At 41.5% G+C, this 19,851-nt stretch overlaps 2 protein-coding genes across 4 annotated transcripts in view; one reads left to right on the forward strand and one right to left on the reverse strand.

Moving 5' to 3' along the window:
* The window catches only part of thada (THADA armadillo repeat containing), a 115,703-nt gene extending 112,613 nt beyond the window's left edge, over positions 1-3,090 (reverse strand). Inside the window, exons 1-9 of the mRNA XM_031741117.2 lie at positions 3,032-3,090; positions 2,680-2,762; positions 2,417-2,526; positions 1,867-1,997; positions 1,484-1,632; positions 1,349-1,381; positions 1,204-1,252; positions 785-978; positions 407-501 (exon numbers count right to left, since the gene is read on the reverse strand). Coding sequence (XP_031596977.1) covers positions 407-501; positions 785-978; positions 1,204-1,252; positions 1,349-1,381; positions 1,484-1,632; positions 1,867-1,997; positions 2,417-2,526; positions 2,680-2,752 — 834 coding nt within the window. The 5' untranslated portion in view covers positions 2,753-2,762; positions 3,032-3,090. The remainder of the gene's footprint in view (positions 1-406; positions 502-784; positions 979-1,203; positions 1,253-1,348; positions 1,382-1,483; positions 1,633-1,866; positions 1,998-2,416; positions 2,527-2,679; positions 2,763-3,031) is intronic.
* Positions 3,091-3,545: 455 nt separating this feature from the next.
* The window catches only part of plekhh2 (pleckstrin homology domain containing, family H (with MyTH4 domain) member 2), a 35,426-nt gene continuing 19,120 nt past the window's right edge, over positions 3,546-19,851 (forward strand). Inside the window, exons 1-7 of one of the 3 annotated variants that reach the window (XM_031741133.2) lie at positions 3,546-3,714; positions 6,932-7,072; positions 17,970-18,032; positions 18,122-18,271; positions 18,510-18,593; positions 18,722-18,803; positions 18,962-19,147. In XM_031741133.2, the coding sequence (XP_031596993.1) occupies positions 6,950-7,072; positions 17,970-18,032; positions 18,122-18,271; positions 18,510-18,593; positions 18,722-18,803; positions 18,962-19,147 (688 nt within the window). In that variant the 5' untranslated portion in view covers positions 3,546-3,714; positions 6,932-6,949. Of the gene's footprint in view, positions 3,715-6,931; positions 7,073-15,309; positions 15,365-17,969; positions 18,033-18,121; positions 18,272-18,509; positions 18,594-18,721; positions 18,804-18,961; positions 19,148-19,851 lie in introns of those variants that run through there. The other 2 variants (XM_039622062.1, XM_039622063.1) reach the window with 2 other exon arrangements.

Genomic DNA, 19,851 nt, shown 5'->3' on the forward strand with positions numbered 1-19,851 from the left:
AATGAAAGAAACAGGAACGAGACAAAGACTTTACTGCCAGTCAAGGCCCAGAGAAGAATCAAATATTACTCCAAGATTTCGAATATTTGACAGTAAGAAGCAAGAACCTGACTGATATTGTTGCTTACAGAAGGAAGTACCAATGTATAACAATATTGCTTATAGAAGGAAAAAACAACAACACTGAAATAACTCATTAAATTCAATGAAAAAAAACTTTTAAATAAATAATCTGAGAGTATGATCCCAGTATTGAGGGACTACAGCAGCTCAATATAATTTTTGCCCAAAACAAGTCAATGTAAGGTACTTCTTAAGTTTAAATTTGTATATGGATAAACACTACGATTGTAATTTATTAGTGTTATAGCGTATACATAGAGTGATAAAAGTCCCTTTCACTCACCACTGAAGCAACATCGTCTCCAGAGCCCATAACAGACCTGATCAATAACACCACAGCCATGCCAGCTGTGCTCTGGACAGACTGGATGAACTCCTCTAAAGACAGGAAGAAGAACAGAGTGGAGACAAATCAATGAAAAAAAAAATGTATTCCATGTTTATAAATCATTTAAGCTTTACCTGCAAAGCTACAGTGAGAGAGAGTGTGAGTGTGTGGAAGATGAGGCTTCAGCTTGTCCATAAACATAAAGTGAAAAAGTCTTAGATTCAGTGACTGATGAGGACAGCTGCCTGTTTTCCAGTGAGACGACGGTGGATCTGCATGTTTGCTTCCAGCTGTTTATCCTCTGCTCATCTTGTTAGTTCCTAACTTTCTTACCATCAGTGAGGATGTGTATGTAGCAGCCCAAGAGGTCGCCCAGTGTGTCCTGCAGCCTGCAGCAGTCCGGTTGGGCCTGTAGAGCCATGCTGATCGTGTCCTGAGACCTCTGGACCACCAGCATGGAGGTCTTCACTGCAGCTAGACAGGACTGCATCAGCTGAGCCTGGGCAATGTGGCGGCCTACGAGACCACTGGGAGAACAGCAGAGGGCGACAGAGGCACACAATTTGATACAAATACAAGGCTGGTAAGCTTCCTCATGTATCAATGGTTACACAGAGGATATAAACCTACAAACTGTTGAAATCAGTGAGCACCAACTGGAGTCCAGAGAGAGTCAAGAGACTGGAAGTCTGATTTTGAGACACTCTCATTTGTGATTTGTTGAAAGGAGGGATAAGAGCATGCCTGCATACCTGTTTTGATGAAGGTATTCACTCAGCGCCTTGTGAAGGAACTGCAGAACTACACAGAAGAGGACTCAATGAGATGAGATCGAGACAGAAGCTTTCCTCAAAAATACATGAACTTAAAGCAGGTTATAGTAAGGTGGATACTAACCTTCTGGTAATAGTTTGTTAATGCAGCTCTCACCTGTAGATGTACAATTTTGCTATGATTGGTACTTATTTATAGAACATGAACTGTTGTTTGATATTAGCAGTGATCACTCAAAGAGCAGAATTAACCACTAACCGAGAGGGAAGCCATCCAGACAGGCAGTGATGGAGTCGACGATGTGGGGATACCGGTCTGAAGATGCGCTGGACAGACAATCAGACAAGCAACCAGCCAAACAGCTCACAGTCTGCTCCTGAAGCCAAGCTGGTACTGAACCCAAGGCACTGAGAAGTGCAACACAGACAAGTTATTTATCTGAGAGCCTCAGAATTCACTAAGAACACACACACACACACACACACACACACACACACACACACACACACACACACGTAAGTGAAAGATAAATCAGCTACTATGGCCTCTTTATATCTTCTCCTTTAAAACCACAAATAAACAGCTGCTCAGGCTCAGCTTGTCCACAAATGAAAATAGAAGAAAATGAAGTATATGTCTACCTTGCAATGGCTCTTCGGAGGGGGTTCTTGGACTGCAGGGAGGTGTAGACCACAGCTACCGTGTGTAGACAAGCATCTAAAAGAACTCCACCCATTTGCTCTTCACTCAGTGCCTCCAGCTGGGACCCTGCCTGATGAAGTATGGAAAACAAACAAACATTAAAACCTGGAGAAGTGACAAACATTTATGATCTCATTTACAGTGCTACCTGTCAAAGGGTGGGATGAATCAGGCTGCAAATGAACACAGTGTTGTCTTGTAAACAGGAAACATGGGACGTGTAAGTATCTGAGAGACTGACAGAAGTCTAAATTTGACGGCTTAGTGCCTTTAAAGACTTATGATGCAGAGCTTTCAGAACATATGCTGATCTCACACGTCTGTTCCACTTTACCACTTACTAGACCTAAACAATCTGCTGCTAACATCTTGCTTGGACATCTTAGTCTTAGTCGCATTGAGTGCTCAAGCAAAGTAGAAAAGGGCTATATAAGAACCGGTCCATTTACCATTTATCACACTATTCATACCGTGCTATACCAGACAGACCTTTTTAACCAGCTGGATCTGCTGCACCGGCTCTGTCAGCTCCAAACAGGACTGCAGGGTTTGGGCAACCTGCCTGACTCCGTCTTCTCCTCCATCAACTGAGAGGGATGCTGGGAAAAGGTCAAAATAAATATTATAAGACATGCGTAACATCAAGTGAAGGGTACACACACAGTGACTGCTCTACCTGCAATGTATGATGAGACTTATTTACTGTTATAATAACTTTTTAGGCACAGTTACCTGTACTTTTACTCCCTCACCTAACAGCTTGTGCAGTTTCTCCTCATCCAGTGCCACAGCCTCCACTTTGGAAGTCTTCTTCTTCACTACCATGGCTCTGCCTCTGTGTGAGGAGCAAACATACAAACATAATTTAGAAACAACCACACAAAATAGGGGCTTATTTACTGCTTGAAATTCTTGCTGCTAGATGTTAGCCAACTATTGCTAGCTGCTCGAGACTGACTACACGTACAAAATTAAATGCCAGACAGATACAACAAACCCTCAAACAACAAAACAACAAACCGCGGCTTTACTAGAGCAGCTCTACACACCCGCAAAATTAAATGTAAAAAGCATTCAACTCTATTCGGCATGTGCTTTACTCACTTGAGCCCTTCAGCTTCAGATGGTAGCTGTGAATAGTGTCAAACAGGACTAAAACCTCTTACTTCCGAAACGTTTTTTCAGAATAAAACACCCATTAAATATCGTGCCCAATAAAACAAACAAAATAAAGCTGATATGTGACCTTCGGCAATATTGTTTGTTTTCATTTAAATGTAAAAATAAAAATTGTGACGTTCAGACTCTGAATTTGTATTTTTATGTCAGCAAACTTTTACTTTGACACCAAACCTTTTCAGCTTTCTATGGTGTTGTCGCAAACCTGACGCTCCTGGGGCCATGCCGCACATAGTAGACGTCACTTCCGACAAAATGTCTTAGCCCGCCCTCAGAAACTGAGCTGCCCGAGAAGTGGCGCTCGGGATTTTTATTGGTGGATGACACACGTCAATCAAAGGCAGACGTACCTTTCCGGCGCTGCTGAGCAACTCCTACCTAGTTTTTGATTGGACGTATTTGATGAAGCCACACCTTTAAAAAAAACGCCAGCCCTTCACCAACTTTGCTCGAGAAATGCAATGAAAACCTCTGGGAAAGACAGAAATTCACCGTTTTAAGCCATGAATTAGCATTTTCTTCACAGGAATAACAGCAGATAAAGAAACGCTGGACTCGACATGACGTGAAGCTCCTCGTAAAGTGTCTTTACGTTAATATTATTAAGGGTAAGTCGATGAAAATGGATGGTTTTAATTATTAGGAAATGAATTATGTATTTTAATAACGGTTTAGCAGCAATGTACATCAACAGTCATATAATATTTATAATAACTTAAATAGACTAATGAATTTTGTTTATCAGCACTAAAAAAACAATTTTTGTAGGAAAATGAAGAAATGCTATTTATGTATTTTATTGATAGCAGATTATAAGTTTAACTTTTAATATTTGAAAGTTACCCCCCATTAATGTACTCACAAACCAATGTTTAAAATATCCCTTTGCCACATCATAGAAAGTGTGCTACCACAGACATTGTTAGTTTTGTTGCACCTCATCACCTCAGTTTTCTTTTCTTGCTACAAACTGTTTTGAGTCTCTTCAGGAATACTTGGGAAAGTAGATGGATTATTGTTAGTCGGGGGAACTGGGCAAGTCACAGTGGTCTTTCTGACAAATCAAACAGCTACTGTGTGAGAAAACATGCTGTTCAGCTTTGACTTTTGGGGTTCATGTGCTCAAAGTAACAGTAGCTTTTTATTTTTCATCTCTAAAAGTTTTTGTAAAAAAGTTATGCACGAACTACTATATGTAATAATTGTTTATTGTTTAATGATAGTAATAATAGAATTAGCGCACACCTGAAACTTAACTCAGAACTGTTGAGGCTCAATTTGGGGCTCAAGTCTTTCTGATGAGAGTATACAGAATGAACTTTTTTTTTTTAAAGTATTATATTGTAATAATTTACAAAATCTTTTTTGGTTATATTTTCAAAAGAAAGAAGGAAATAGGAAAGAAACTCCTAGTCCAAGACAGAAATTAGAAATGTTTGAAAGAAGAAGGTTAGAGCTCAGACAGCTGTAGTGAAATGTGTGAGGTGCAACAAACCAGCACATGATGTTGACATCTAAGGGATGGGTTAAAAGGGTCAGTTTGGTTAGTCAGATACGAGTGATGATAATAATTAAACATGGTCATATATTTGGATTTGGTTTTTAATAAGAGGAAAAAACCTCAATATTCAAATAGGTTAGTGTTAGTGATAATATTGGATGTATTTGAACTCTATTTGAATAATGTAACTGTCTGCAGCTCTGCTTTAAATTAGCATGACATATATTCACCGGTGACTTTGTTAGGTACACCTGTTTGATATCTAATCAGCCAATCAAATGGCAGCAGATCTGTATATTTAGGCACGTAGACATGGTCAAGATAGCCTGCTGAAGTTCAATGTTGATTCAAATGAGGCAAGTTGGATGTCAGGTCAGAGGAGAAGACCAGACTGCTCTGTGCTGATATTAGGGCAGCAGTAACTCTAATAACAGCTCGTTACAACCAGGATATGCAGAAGAGCATCTCCGAATCCACAGCACATCCAGCCTTGAATGTTACAGCAGTGGAAGACCACACTGGGTGCCACTCGTATCAGCTTATCAGACAGGAAACAGAGGCTGTAATGAAACTGCATCACCAGAACTGGAAAATAGAAAAAAAAAAAAAACATTGTCTGGTCTGAAACGTTTGGGGATTTCCTTACCTGATTATTGAGCATGCATCAAGACATTGTCTGGTCTGATTTGTTTCAATTTCCACTGCAGCAGGATTAGAATTTGTTATAAATAGTGTGAAAACATGGATCCATCCTGCCTTGTAGCGACTGTTCAGGCTGGTGCTGGTGGTGTATTGGTGTGGAGGACATTTTCATGCCTCACTTTGGCCCCTTTGTACTGATTGAGTATATTTTAAATGGTATATAATATTATTGCTGACCACAGTGTGCATATCTCCTGATGGCTACGTCCAGCAGGATAACGCACCAATGTCACGAATCTCAAATCATCTCGAACTGAGAAGTGAGGTAGTTCACTGCACTGAAATAGTGTCCACAGTCAAGAGCACCTTTAGGAAGCGGTGGAACGAACAGGAGGATGACATCATAGATGTGCAACCAACAAATCTGCAGCAGCTGTGTAATGCTGGGGATTGATTCAAACACTTTGTAGAATCTATGAAATAAAGAAAAAGGCGGTTCTGATGGGAACAGGTGGTCCAAGCCAACAAGCAAGATGTAGATGTAGGTGACGTATCAGTGTATATACCACTGGAACGTGTTGCGCTCAGCTGATACGTTTTCTAAACAGTCAAGAGATTTTATTCGATCAGAGTCAATTTGACTTCCTTTAAACCTTTATTTATAAAACCAGAATAACTTCATCAGCAGACCACATCCAGATGAGCTTTCAAAAGAGTCCCGATTGTGTCTGTGTGTGCTGATTCTGACTTTGACCAACAGGAAGTCTGAGAGAAAGATTGCAAAAGAAAACAATGGGGGCCGGGCTTTAGAGGTCAAATGACCACATGTTTTCTTTAAGAATGTGTGTGCTCCAATATCAAAAAATGACTAATATTCTAATAAGATGTTGTTCATTTACCTTTAAAATGTAACCAGCTGAAGGGTGGTGTTGTAGCTAAACATAAACATTTTGAATATTACAACTGCTATAAAAACACCAAGTGTCAAATTCCAGCATATTTAATGAGATACTAGCGGTTAAATGTGTGATATGTGAAACGTAAATTTAGAATACAAAGCGTTTCTTAATGTTTATAACAACAACTTTGTCATATTAAACTCCGTCCCCTCAGTCCCTCGTGCTGTTTTGTTTTGTGGGGTGAGACTTGGTTTATTCCTTTCCCCTCGTCAGTGTTTACCACAGCAAACAGGCAGCAGAAATAAGCCTGTGGAAACTACTTTATGGCGTTCCTCCACACATGTTTGCAGTCTCTTTGTGAGGAGGCCAGGCTGGTAATGAGAGGTTATTACTAGGAAGAGAGAAACCCAGGCTTTCTATCCAACATCACAGACACTCTCTCTCTCTGCTGCCTGTTTTCCTACATTAGTCGTGGAAAATGTGATACAACTCTCTTTTGGAGAGGGTGTCGAGGTGTTTTGGACTAATAGAGCTGTTTTCCTGTTTGTGAGTGATACGCCCACTGCCCACACTGGTCCAGCTGGGCTACACCCTGGAATATTTCAGGTGCTGCCTGGCTGGTGCCAACACATCTGGTCAACAACAAGCCTCCGGACCATTTTTTTCACGCCTGTGTTTCTTCATCTGCTCTTATGGAGATAATGTGAAAATGTTAAATGTCTGCACAAAAATGTTTTGCTACACATAATGTACTGTATATACCCTCTGTGTCTCGCTGCTTAGGGTATTTTTCAGAGGGATATGGCGGAGGGGGAGGAGGCGATGAGCCAAGAGGACTGGAAGGAGAAGTGTGTGGTCCTGGAAGCACTGCTCATGAAGTTCAGAGTGCAGATCATCAAGATCCGAGAGCTCACAGCAGACAAGGTTGGCTTGAGTACATTCATCTGTGCGAGATAAACCTGGTCAAACAGGTACAAAGCTATTTTGCAAGAAAAGCTATGCTGATGATCGACAGGCAGATACTGTTTGTTATATCTGAAAGAGCAGAACAGACATGACGGCAATACCGAATTATGGCAATGCTGAAAATTCTGTCATATGGAAATGATATGGTAAAATATCCCAGCTGGCCATCATCAGTCCAACAAGCAGAGACTGGCCACGCGAATGACATTTTCAGAGAAAACTCCCTTAACTGGGATTCATTTGGTTTTAAAGCTGAAGGATGTGCTCGTCAGTGAATGAGTACTCCAAATATGATCACAGTCTGTATTATGACAGATTAAATTTTTTACAGTGTTGAATGGTCCAGCAGGCAGACCAATACAGTACCAAAATAAAGAGGAAGAAAAGGGAAGAAGAAAGCAACCGTCAGTTGACTCGGCTACAGCCAATAACCAGTTGCCTAACCTAACTGGAATTTGTTAGAAGATAATGCTGAATTAAAATACACATTACTAATAAAATACTGGATCCAATGATTATCCTTTTCCCATGGGTGGCTTGTTTATCCTGTAGTATTACGCTCAACACTTTTTTACCTCGGCCAAGGACCTCTGACCTCTCCTTCAAGACCAATCTGAAGGTCAGAGTGATAATAAAAGCATGTTTCTTGCTGCCATTGTTTATTATTAACAACATTTAGGGAATGATACAGGTATGTGGGGATTCTAAATATCACATTGTAGTTTGCTTCCAACTATCCTGTCACATTTGACTCCTGACCTCACTTTTACGTTACATCGCTGCCTTTTTTAAGTTGACCCCGAAATGTGTTACATCTTTAAGGAAAGTATTGTCAGAAGAAAGAGAAAGAGCTGCCTCATCTCATCTCGCTTCGACTTCTGTAATAGCCTCTGCTCTGGTGTTACCTCGTCATCAATTGGCCGACTGCAGCTAGTCCAAAACGCTGCATGGCTCCTAACTGGCACACGCAAGCGAGATCATATATCTCCTATACTTGCATCACTACACTGGCTGCCAGAGAGCTTTTGAATTGATTTTAAGATCTTAACACTTGTTTTTAAGACGTGGAATAGCCCCTACATATCTTGCTGATCTCCTAACCTGGTATTCTCCCCCAAGATCCTTGAGGTCTGCAGTCCGAATGCTTTTGGTTGTCCCTAGGTCCAGACTAAAGCACAGAGGAGACCAGACATTTGCCGTGACTGCCCCCAAACTGTGGAATACATTGCCTTTGCATATCAGGTCCTCCCCAACACTGGATACTTTTAAAATCCATGTAAAGACCCATTTTTATTCTCTGGCTTTTGATTCATCATTAGTTTGTTACCATTATTCTTTCTATGATTTTATTCTCTTCTAAAACACTATTCTGTTTTTCTTTTATGTCTTCTGCTTTGTCCATTTTATTGTACAGTACTTTGGTCAACACTTGATTTTTTTTTTTAAAAAGTGCTATATAAATAAATTTAAACTTGAACTTAAACTTGAACTAGTTAGTTAGAAATATACTGCAATATTCATGTCCAGTTATTTACGACTCAGTCCCGATTATCCACCAAAACCAGTTCTTTCAGAATCAGAGATTATGCAAACAAACTTATGTTCAAGGGCAGCAGACGAAGGAAGTGGTGCTGCTCACAAAAGCTTAGACACACTATTTAACAAATGATCTCTGGGAAGAGGAAGAAGGTCCTCGCATGTATGGGAAGATGATGCGCATTCTCAAACAGAGTGGTCGTGTGTCTGGTGGGCACAGAATGGGCCGTCCCTCCCAGCTGGCCAACACTGGGCCGGCCCAAACTGCTCAGTGGCCTAGATCTGAAGCGGCTCTCCAGGGATGCTGATTAGAGCTCTAATGTAAACAGCAGTCTGACCACAGGGCTGCGCTACGAAGTGCATGATGGGATTGACCCAGCTCCAGTCAATTACAGACTCAAAGTAAGCTCAGCTGGACAGCAAAACAAACTCCCGGAGAGACTTGGAAGAGAGATTGGCTTCGGTGGGTTTTTGCAGCCCACGTAGCACATGTGAAAGTCTCTGCCGTGTATTTTTGGCTCTATCCATCCTGTTTGACAGGTTTACGGCCTTTTTCCACTCAGCAGTAGAAAACACACTGTTAAACACACCATAACACACACTGTGTTTTTCTTCTTTGGTGTGTTTACTCAGTCCTAGCTTTGCTCTTTGGAGGTTACGTGCCGTGTAAAAACAAAATATAAGGTGAGATCAGGGAGATGAATCGGCCTGATAGAAATTTTGAAAAATTGAGGAAATTGTAGTAAAGTTAAAAATCATCCATCACTCAGTTTTATTAACTGCTTATCTAACTGAGGGTCACAGGAAGGCTGGAGCCTACCCACAGACAGGCTGGCTGTTTGTCAAAGGGGGGTCAAAATGGGGTTTTTTAAGTTACCTCATGGATCAGTTTAATCAATCGGAAGCTTCCACTGACTTATTTTTTTGCTACGTAGCCACACGGAGGAATTTTACAGGGGATTTGTTCATCTTTTTCTTATTTTTTGTCATGTTTTTGGTCGTACAGCATGTGCTCATGTTTGAATCATGTAAAGCTACTCTAGTTGTCTCGTCCCCTTCAGCCTCAGTTCTGTTAGGAAGCCAGTTCTGAGGCCAGAAGCGGACTTGGTCTTGGTCTTGATGGGGACGACAGAGGCAGCTGTAGTGTGTAATCTTGGTAGACATCAACAAAGCCTTTATCCTGCATTAAACTGTTGCTCAGCACCCTGTAATATTTGGTCAGTATGACTGCTCTAATTCTGATGAAGAATAGCAGTAATCCTTAAGTCCTGACTGCATACCAAAGATGACTGATGTCATCAGGATCCAGAGTTCAGTCAGAGTTCAGCAGCATTTCTAAAAACACCAACACAAACAATGATATTGAGAAAAAACAAAAACAAAAGCACATGTCAGTACTCCAGTAAAGCCAAGTAAGTTTAATGTGAACATACAAACACAATTCTGAATCATCCACATCCTTTATAATTCCCAGTCTCATTCAGATCCTTTAAGCAATTATTTTATTTGATAAAAAGTTTAAGCACAGTCCAAATACTGTGTACGCGGTCTGAAGTAATATGTTCTGACTTTGCTCATGTGGCTTTGTTGTATAATGACGGGTCAACATGTTTTCACTGACCTCGTAATGCTCTGAGCTCATCACGTTAACATCCAGACCCCTGCTGGTGTGTTTTTCTCTGCTGTGGCTCCCACCGCCTCAGCCCGAGCTTGTTGTTTTTAAAGCCGCGTGGGGGCGGATGTACGTCACTGCAAAATCCCCCTAATATCGCTTCACAGAGGTAGACTCATAAACCAGTGAGGAGTGGGTTTAAAAGAATTAATTAGGAGCAGTGATTCATTGTACATTTCAGATTCCCAAATAACTGGTGCTAAAAACTGTTTACTGTTTCTGATGTATTGATGGCACTGCAGCATGTGCATAAAGGCAGATCGCGGCTTGTGGCATATAACCCTGAAAGAGCTAAAATGCTGGTAATACTGTAAGATCAAGAAAATGCTGTTCCTAAAAGAAGGTTCAACAAACTCTGAGCTGAGTTAGTTCAGCAGTATGAGTATGAGCTGAGTGTGTGTGATTCACTCTGGCAATGGATAAATAAAGAGGGGAGTCTCCATTTTAATCCAGTCGACCAACATCAGTGGATGTCCATGTGGACTGTGATATTTATCTTATGTTATGATTTAATTAGACTGGACCTCTCTGTCATCAGTAAGACCCTTTTATGTTGTCTGTAATCACCATTTATCCAACTTCAGTGGGAATCGAAGCCAGAATCCTAATTTTATATTTGACAGAAACTGAGAATAAAAAAATGGAGAAACAGCTCAGATACAGTTTCCTTATGGACCTGAAATATACGTTAGAAGCTCTGGTTGTCATCATTTAATAGCCATGTTTCAATGTGTGGACACTTTTTCATATGAAGTGCAGTCAGAATACAGTTAAACTGTCTGCAGCCTGCTTTGTGGTTATAAAAATGCAAGGTACAAAAAGAACTCCTGCTTAACTGGGATTTCAGTGTTTGTACAAAAGTAAACTTTTGCAAATGAATGTGCTCTGATACTTTATGGACAATGAGATAAAACCGAGTGTCAGTCAGCCGCTGCAACAGCAGCAGGATGGGAGGAGTCAGAGAGAAACAGTTTGTTACCCCAGTAACTGAACCAAAGTTTAACTTTGTCGCTGAACTTTAGAAAAGAGAAACGGACAAAAATCTACAGCTGAATTAACGCTAACAAAGACGGGAAAAATGGCAATGGAGGAAACTACAAGCCCAAAACACCACATTCAGAGCAACCTTCAAAATAAAACAGGAAACACATGGAGACGAGACAACAGCGGGGTCAGTGGCTCCTGTTTATTACTGTATCGAAATGTTCACACAGATCCAGCTGCAGAACATTCAGGCTTGAGTCAGAGCAGACGCTGTGCTGGAGGACTCCAGGTCAGTGTAATACGACAGGCCGTCCATATGAACACGCAAACAGAATGAAAATTTGTAGAGAAAGGGTTAAGGGGTCAGACTGACCATTTTTGGGAGAGGAATGCAGGAGTAATAGGAAAGGGATTCAGAAACACAAAGGAAGAGGAAAACTAAGGAGCCATGGATAATTACATCTGCAGTGGGTACAATATATGTCCTTTTTTTATTTTTATATTTATTTTTCCTTTTTGTTATAGTTTTTATTATTGATCAACCAGCAATATGTTGCAGTTTCTTGTGTTTCTTATTGTAGGTTTTTTCCCCCCTTTTTTGCAGAATTACCTTGAAAGAAGATAACAAAGGTTTTGAATTTGCTGTTCCACAAAACTGGAACATAAAATGAATTGACAGCAGTCTGGGTAGACTTGGCAAATTACTGAAATCCTAGAAAGCCTGTATGAGGTGACTGAGAGGGAAAACGGGGGAGGAAGAAAAAGAAAGAAAGAAAAAAAATGAAGCCTTGTGTAAGGATTGAACTGCCCAGGGGAGGAAATACCCAGTTTAGTAAATAGTGTGTGTGTGTGTGTGTGTGTGTGTGTGTGTGTGTCACACAGGAAGTGAGTCTGAAGCTGAAATGTTCAGTTATTCTGTGGGTGAACCTGTGTGCATGCAGGTCAAGTTAAATTCACGTCTAAACTGTTTTCACTGAGACTTTGCACAAAAGTGAAAACTGATGTTGTGTGTGTGTGCGTGTGTGTGTGTGTGGGTACAGATATTTGGATTTGGGAGGCATGTTAGTTTTGGCCAGTGGGGTCTCTCAGCTGAAACAGTAGGCTACACATCTCCTTATGAAGACAAAGCGACCATGTGTGTTACATTTTCTATGTATCAGCTTTCTCCCCTCCTTTTTTTAAACTAATGCATTCATTCACTTCTTCTCTTCTGTCCATGTGCATGTGTGTCTGTCTCAGGAGAGATTCTCAAACTCCCTATAAAATTTAGGAAAATAAAAGGACAGGATGCTAAATGTTAAAATGAACTAGAGATAAAATCAAAACACACAGGAGGTGAAATTAGTGGTCAAAGTTAGAGGGGGCGTGGCCACTTGACTGGCACATGCCCCAGCACAGATACTTTCACCAATTCAGACCTGGAAAATGGGCCTGTTGGCTGTTTGGAGCGTTTTAATTAAATTATCTGACAAGTTATTTGTGTGGTGCTGTAAGCACGGCTAGATCCAGAGTAACAAAGAGTATGTTTGCGTCAGACGTGTTGGGATATCAAAGATAATACATAAGCAGAGGTGCACGTAAGTGGTCCGCAGGTGCGCATTCGCTGTCAAAATAAAAGACGCGCACCAGATAAGAAGTTGCAACGCGCGTTTGCGTACATAAGATTTTCTGGAGGAGGACAGACATTTGTTTAGAACTCTTAAAGATGTCGAAGAAGCTCCTTTAAGCAATTACTTTGGTGTTCCTCCACCTCCAAAGAAATGTCAGAAGGACTCCGAACCGCAAAAGAAACGCGTATTCTTGGAAAAGTGGTTGCAGGAGGTGAGCTGGCTTCAAACAGATGATGAATGCACAGAGATGTGGTGCAGAATATGCCGTGGTAATCCCACTCGAGCGGACAAAAACAGCGCCTTTTATATGTAAGCAAACGCGCGTTGCAACTTCTTGTCTAGTGCGCGTCTTTTATTTTGACAACAAATGCGCACCTGCGGACCACTTATGTGCAGCCCTGTACATAAACACACACAAACCATGTTGCCGAATTATGTGGATCCATATTTTGATTTGGCACAGGTTTCCTGCGAGATCCCCTTCCTGACACAGTCCTCCCATTTATCCAGGCTTGGATAGTCAGATAAATGTGTTATCCCCCAAACCATTGTTTTCGTGGCCTTCTGTGATTGTCTTTGTGGATTCCCTTCTTCTCGTTTAATTACGGTTGAGACCATTGTTTGTTATTTCAGATGCTATTCTTTCTGTTAGTATTTGTGCATCTGTAGGCAGTCCCACATGGGATATCTGGTCACCCTAAGCACATCCCCTCCAAGATGTTATGTTTAGATTTTGGTGTTTGACATTTTAATCTGTCTGTTAGTTGACACTTATTAAAAGGTACAGCTGAGTATTTCCCAGCTGCTGTTAAACAGCTTGAATCTCTCAAGCTCCAAGAATATTCAGTGTTCACTTTGGTCTTTTGGATGTAGTTCTTGTCCAACAACGAATATTTTGGGTCGTTGTTGTATTTGCAGACAAAGTGAGAACTCAGTGTTTTGCTGACTGCTTGAGGTTTCCTTTCAAAATATTCAAAAATATCCTTTTTGCTGAATGATTTCTTCGACCTTGACAAGATTTCCATTTCCAGACACGCTGAAAGCTGAAAGCACATCATTGCACAGCAGTGGTTTCTGCTATGGCTCTATAAAAAGGTCCGTTTTTGAGTGGGCGAATATTATCGACCCTCGCAAATGTTATCCGGTAACTTTATTAAAAAGAAAATATTGTTGTGGAGCCAAAAATGCTCATTTTAATGCTTCAAAATGCAGATTTGATAAACAAATCAGTGACGTGATATGAGAGAAAGTGTCTCAGTTTAAGCACAAAGCTTTCTGCTCTTTCTTTGCTACACATAAACATCCGCTTGCAATTTTGGTCTCTGGCTGCCCAGTCACAGGCACATAGATGCCTACGGCTAACCTTAACATTTTCAAACAGATGTTGCTTTTCCTCATGCGTGTCCATCTCCACTTTGCACGTGCTGGGGTTCTGTTTTTTGGACAGCTATGGTATGTGCCTGCCCCAGAGTGTGCCAAAGAAACTAGAGACTTTATTGCTTAGATTGTAAGGGAAGCCCAACTGGCATTGCTATATTTTTTTAAAATCATATATCTATTGTTACAGTGGTGGATCCTCATAGTAAATGTGGTCAAAGTTTCATATAATGAGGTCAAACTTTGTACAAGTAATTCCTGTGGGCCAAAAGCTGCATACTGCTCTAATAGCTCTGTTTCAGAGGCTTTTCCTGCTCTTCGGTCTGTTTGAGGTCACAGAGAGCTAAAGAACTAACATGGCCATCTCACACACACACAGCTCTGACTGGGAGCACAGAAGCCCCACCCGCCTGATCAGAAGAAAATGGCTTGAAGTGAAGCAGAAGCTAAAACAGCTGATTTCAGACTTTGTGTGAACTGCCAGAACCATTCAAATAATAATTAAGATTATTCTGAACTGAATGTTGTGAAATGAACGTATTAGATCCCCTATGAAATGTAAAATATATGTCCTTACTTAGTTACTTGTACTTAATGTGTCAATAAAGTCTTTGTCAGCGTTAGCCCCCGCTGCAAGTTACCATACTGAGTGTACATCTGTGGTGTTAAACCCGTTTTAACTGTAAGGTAAGCACTGTGGGTCGCAGCCTACAGAAAGAGGCTTTGTGAGCTGGCTGTCTGGCCTGCGGATGGAGTGGTGGGGGAGGGATGGATGGATGGAGCGAGTTCAGGGGGAGGTTGGCCACAGGGCGTCAGTTGTGGAATTCCAGGAATGGAAGTTGAACTGGATTTCAGATTTTGGATGTGGACGGGGAGTCGACTGCAGAGGTGATAGAGCTCTGTGGAGGCTGAGGGAAAGCACAGAGATCACGTGTACGTGAGCGTCAGGCCTTACGCGACGAAGCGGCAATAGCAGTGCTCGTATTGTGCGTGAACACAAAGAGAGTAGCAAGGCGTTACTCTTATCCCGTCCTAAGTGAGCTGTACAGGATGTGACACACACACGCCCAGGTTGGGTTCATCCTATATATAACATCATGAAGCAAACACACACTTACTCGCATGCTCTGATATGCAGCAGTTAATGTGTTTAAGCCTTTTTATACACTGTTATGTCTGGTGTGTGCGTAAAAGTCTGTGTGCGTGTCGACTCCAGCTGTAGCCTACAATATACATGGCCTGTAATTAGCATGGCGTGTTCTGCCAGATGCTATATCTGTCATTGAGAGAGGCACATGTGGTTGTTCGTTTGTGGTACAGCGGAGGATCTATATAGGGAAGAGAAAGACTGTGTATTTGTGTGTGATATGCATTGACCTTCATTCATGTCTGCTCTTCATCACAATGTGCTTTTTCCTGTAAGTAAGTAATCTTTAACAGTAATGCTTCTGGGGTTCACAGGGACTGCAGCAGTAGGTGAAGAAAAGTTTGCTGCATCTGTGTTATTGTTGGATTCGTCACAGTTTATCAGTTTTATCAGGACAAAAGTATCTTCAAAAACCAGATGTGCAAAAGCTCTACCTCAACTGTCCAAATACTGAGTTGAATACACCCACAGCCTTTTTCCAGATGTGGACACGCAGTGACATAATCCTATAAATTCTTCTTCCTAGAATCCGCTTCTGTGAAATGTTGTTCAAATGTCAGGTGGAACAGCAGTTGTGTAAAAGGCCTCGCTTCCACTTTGGTCCAGAAAACGTTGCGTGGTGGAAACAGTGTGGGTGTCTGGCAGGGTGTGGCTTCCCGGCCTTGGCCTGAGCTCGGTCCACTTCTTCTGGTCTCTAGAAGTGAACAGAAGCAGGGGAAAACTGGAGCTCAGCCATGCCTGTCTCCAGGCTAAATACAGATGTCGCTCTTCACAGCGGTTTCCATCAAGTTTGGATATGGCAGCTACTAATTTAAGTGCTAATTTGTCGATTTCTACGGAGTAACATAAGACAAGGAGCTATTCACAGCGCGTAGCTGGCACCGTGATGTGACACATGAGTGTGTGAGCTGGCTGCAGATAGAATGATACTTTATTTGCCTTTTGAAGGAAGAAATCATTTTTGATTAAAATGAAAGCAACTGATATGTTTTCCTCAAACTGTAATAATTGTAAAACATATTTTTTTAAGCGATTGATGGAGACATCCAAGTCTACAATTCCTTCAGGAAAACTTACATTGCAATCCACACAGTAATAAAAGGATGTTCAGTACACATAGAAACCCTGTTTATTGTACCTGTGAACAGATAAAATTGCCTCAACTTTCCCCCACAAAAAATGTTTTTTGCATGTTCCCACTGTGTCTGTGTGGGTTTTCTCCAGGTCCTCTAGTTTCCTCCCACAGTCCAAAGACATGGAGTTAGTGGGGTTAGGTTAATTTCCCGTAGGTGTGAATGTGAGTGGGAATGGTTGTCTCTCTGTGTTAGCCCTGTGACAGACTGGTGGCCTGTCCAGGGTGTGCCCCACCTCCTGCCCTTTGATTGCCGTGCAACCTTAAATTCGATAAGCAGAAGATGGATGCTGTGTGTATATAACATAAAGTGATGCCAGCCCATTCTCTTTCTTAGTATTAATAAAAAGGACCAGTGATGTACATATACTATACACTACATGTTATTTACTGATTAATTTTTTTAAATGCATTTTGTACACATGTGGACATGTCGAGGAATATTTTTGCCATGGTGGTTGCTGCGCAGACAGTTTCCATCTACAATCCTGCATATTTTCCTGCTCAAAACTTCTGAGGTTGGAGAGAGTTTCCTCAGAAGACAGTGGTTCCTACGCTGCTTCCGCCACTCTGAGCTGAGGAATTTCAGAGGAATGTTGTCCATAAAGTCATCCCTCTGTCTCGCTCCTCATTCCCACAGATTTTTTTAAATCTCATGTCTGTGTGTGTGTGCGTGTGTTTAATCCATGTGACCTTTTGCTGTTGTTTTAGCACACTCCTGCTAGCTTCCACATGTACTGCTGTGATCTTAGCACACAAAGGGCTACTTGTAACATTGGCACCTCATCACCATTATGTAATGGTTAAAGGCGCTATATGCTGCACTTCTACAACCATGAAAAGACTTTATAACAATGTTGTAAACAAATGAAGCCATCCCTAGCCTCCCAGTTACCAAATGTTATAGAGTGTTATTTTGTATTTTGTCTGTAAAGCAAAAGCACAAGTTCAGCATGTGGAAGATAAATAAACTAGCATTGGAGGTTGCTTAAAATCTCAGTAGTTTGTGTTAAAAATGGCTGCAAATGAATGTGAATCTATGTGAATAGAAACATTCCTTCGAATAACAGAACCCAGCTGAATCGCATCTGCTCCTTTCTAGCGTGGCAGCGTTATCTTGAGTGGAGTTCTCATTAGGCATGCGAGACTTTCTTTGTCTTTATTTGGTGCTGTTGTGTTTGGCTTCAGCCTCGAGTGGAGTGGATATTTCATCTCTATGCATTTGCAAACATTTGCAGTCTGGATCACTGAAAGGAAACTGATTACTAATTTTAGATCGGACGGGGTTATTGTATGGTTTATGTGGTCCTTGTATTAAGATGCAACAAGACTAGTAAGATATTAGGATTTTTTAGGGAAAAAAAAGTCCAGTTGAAATAAAATATTTGCTTTTCCAGATTCAGCAACTGGAGACGCAGGTGATCGATGCAGAGAAACGGGCGTTCACAGCTCAGCAGCAGGTGAGGACCAGAAACACAAGTTCGGCTGTTTGTCTTTCCTTTCGGCGCATCAGAATGCAATTATGTGAGTGCATGTGTGATGATTCCAGATGCAGTGGATGGAGGAGAAGCTCAAAGCAGCAGATGGTCAGTCTGGAGACTCAGAGGTGCGTCTGTTTCAGCGGTGCCAGGAGCTGCAGGCATTAGTGCAGGAGAAGGAGGATGTAATCGCACAGCTGGAGCAGCAGCTGGAGGAGCAGGTAAAAAAAAGCACACGCACTAAGAATTTCAACAGATGTGATGCCAGTGGAGTAATTCATAATCCCCTTTTTTTATTTAATACCACATGTATCTCTATGAACACCATCTTTAACCTTCTTACTGTTCATTTGTGTTTCCCCGCCCTGTTCTCTGTTTGCTTCGTCTCGATCTGCTCTTCATGTTCCAAAATATATTCACCCAGAGAGACAGACGGCTCATTTTTACTTCTTTCAACAGAAACAGCTCCGCCTTCAAGATGCCAAGACGGTGGAAGAGAAGGCAGCTAAGATCAAAGAGTGGGTGATGCTGAAGTTGTCAGAGGTAAATCTGTGTGTATGTCAGCTGTAAAGGTTCCTAAAACACAGATAAGAAAGAGACGGAAATCTGGAAGATAAGTTAAAGTATTTAATGAGGTTGCTGGTTTATGTGAGAACATGTTTGTGCTTCAGTTTGAGGTAGAGAATGCAGCATTAAGAGAAACCAACAAACAACAGGAGGCTCAGATTTTGGAGCTTCAAAAACAAATACAAGGTATAAGCTTTTGGAACTTTGTTGGAACATGTTAACCTGCAAGTTATATGCAGGTTAAAACTCCTAAATGCCTGCTACTAGCAAAAATAGATTTATAAATGCTAATACATTGTAAGCACACGCTGCAGTATGTGCATGACTGTTTGCTGCTTTTGCAGCCTTTGAGCAGAAGTGCAAGGGTGGAGCTGGAGCCCTGTGTAGGCCAGGTGAAGCCCAGCGTCTTAGCAGCCTGACGTTCGGCTGCTTTCAGGTGAGAGGGAAGAACCCGCAGGTCCTGACTGGACCAGCACCGTCCCAGAAGACCCTGAGCACGCAGGGGGAGACAGACGCCAGGGACAAAACGGGTAAGTCCCCACACAGTCACGCAGCTATGGATAATGAAAACAGCATCTGTGAGTGGTTAGATGGGACTCCGGGGCAGAGCTGGACACAGGATGGTAACTATCTGAGTGAGGTCATAGTCATGCTGTATTAAGGAAAGTATTTGCCACTGGAGTATTTTATGGGCTATTTGGAGACTTTTAATAATAATAATAATGTGTGATAGTTATATAACATAATAACATCACTGATTGTTAGAGTAAGAATGTGAAGAAACAATATAGTTACATTGTGAGATACTAAGATTCTTCAGTCATAATTGTGCAGATCTATTTAATGTGGTGCTGGAATTGTATTAACATTGTTTGCCAAACTGGTTTTAGTGTGTTAGAAAGCCAACACTCACTAATTAGCTATAAACACACAGCATAACAGAGGCTGATGAGAACAAGAATTGGTTTTCCTAGTGTTTGGTCATAAACCAAGTGTTGTTTTAAAGGAAGAGCGAGAGCTGAAAGCTTTATTCAAAACAAAGCAGTTAAGAAATGGTGTTCCTGGGCACAAAGGTCCAGAAAAAAAGCCTGAAGAGAGGCTAAAAGTGGGTTGAAGAGCTGGAGTTAATATACTGCTGCTCAGTGATCAGTGATGTGTGTCAGGTGGGTCAGAAAGGAACCTGGAGGGAAGCCACAGGAAAGGCTTTCACACATAGGGGAGGATGTACTAACTG

This window comes from Oreochromis aureus, linkage group 13 (assembly GCF_013358895.1).
Source record: "Oreochromis aureus strain Israel breed Guangdong linkage group 13, ZZ_aureus, whole genome shotgun sequence".
NCBI lineage: Eukaryota > Metazoa > Chordata > Actinopteri > Cichliformes > Cichlidae > Oreochromis > Oreochromis aureus.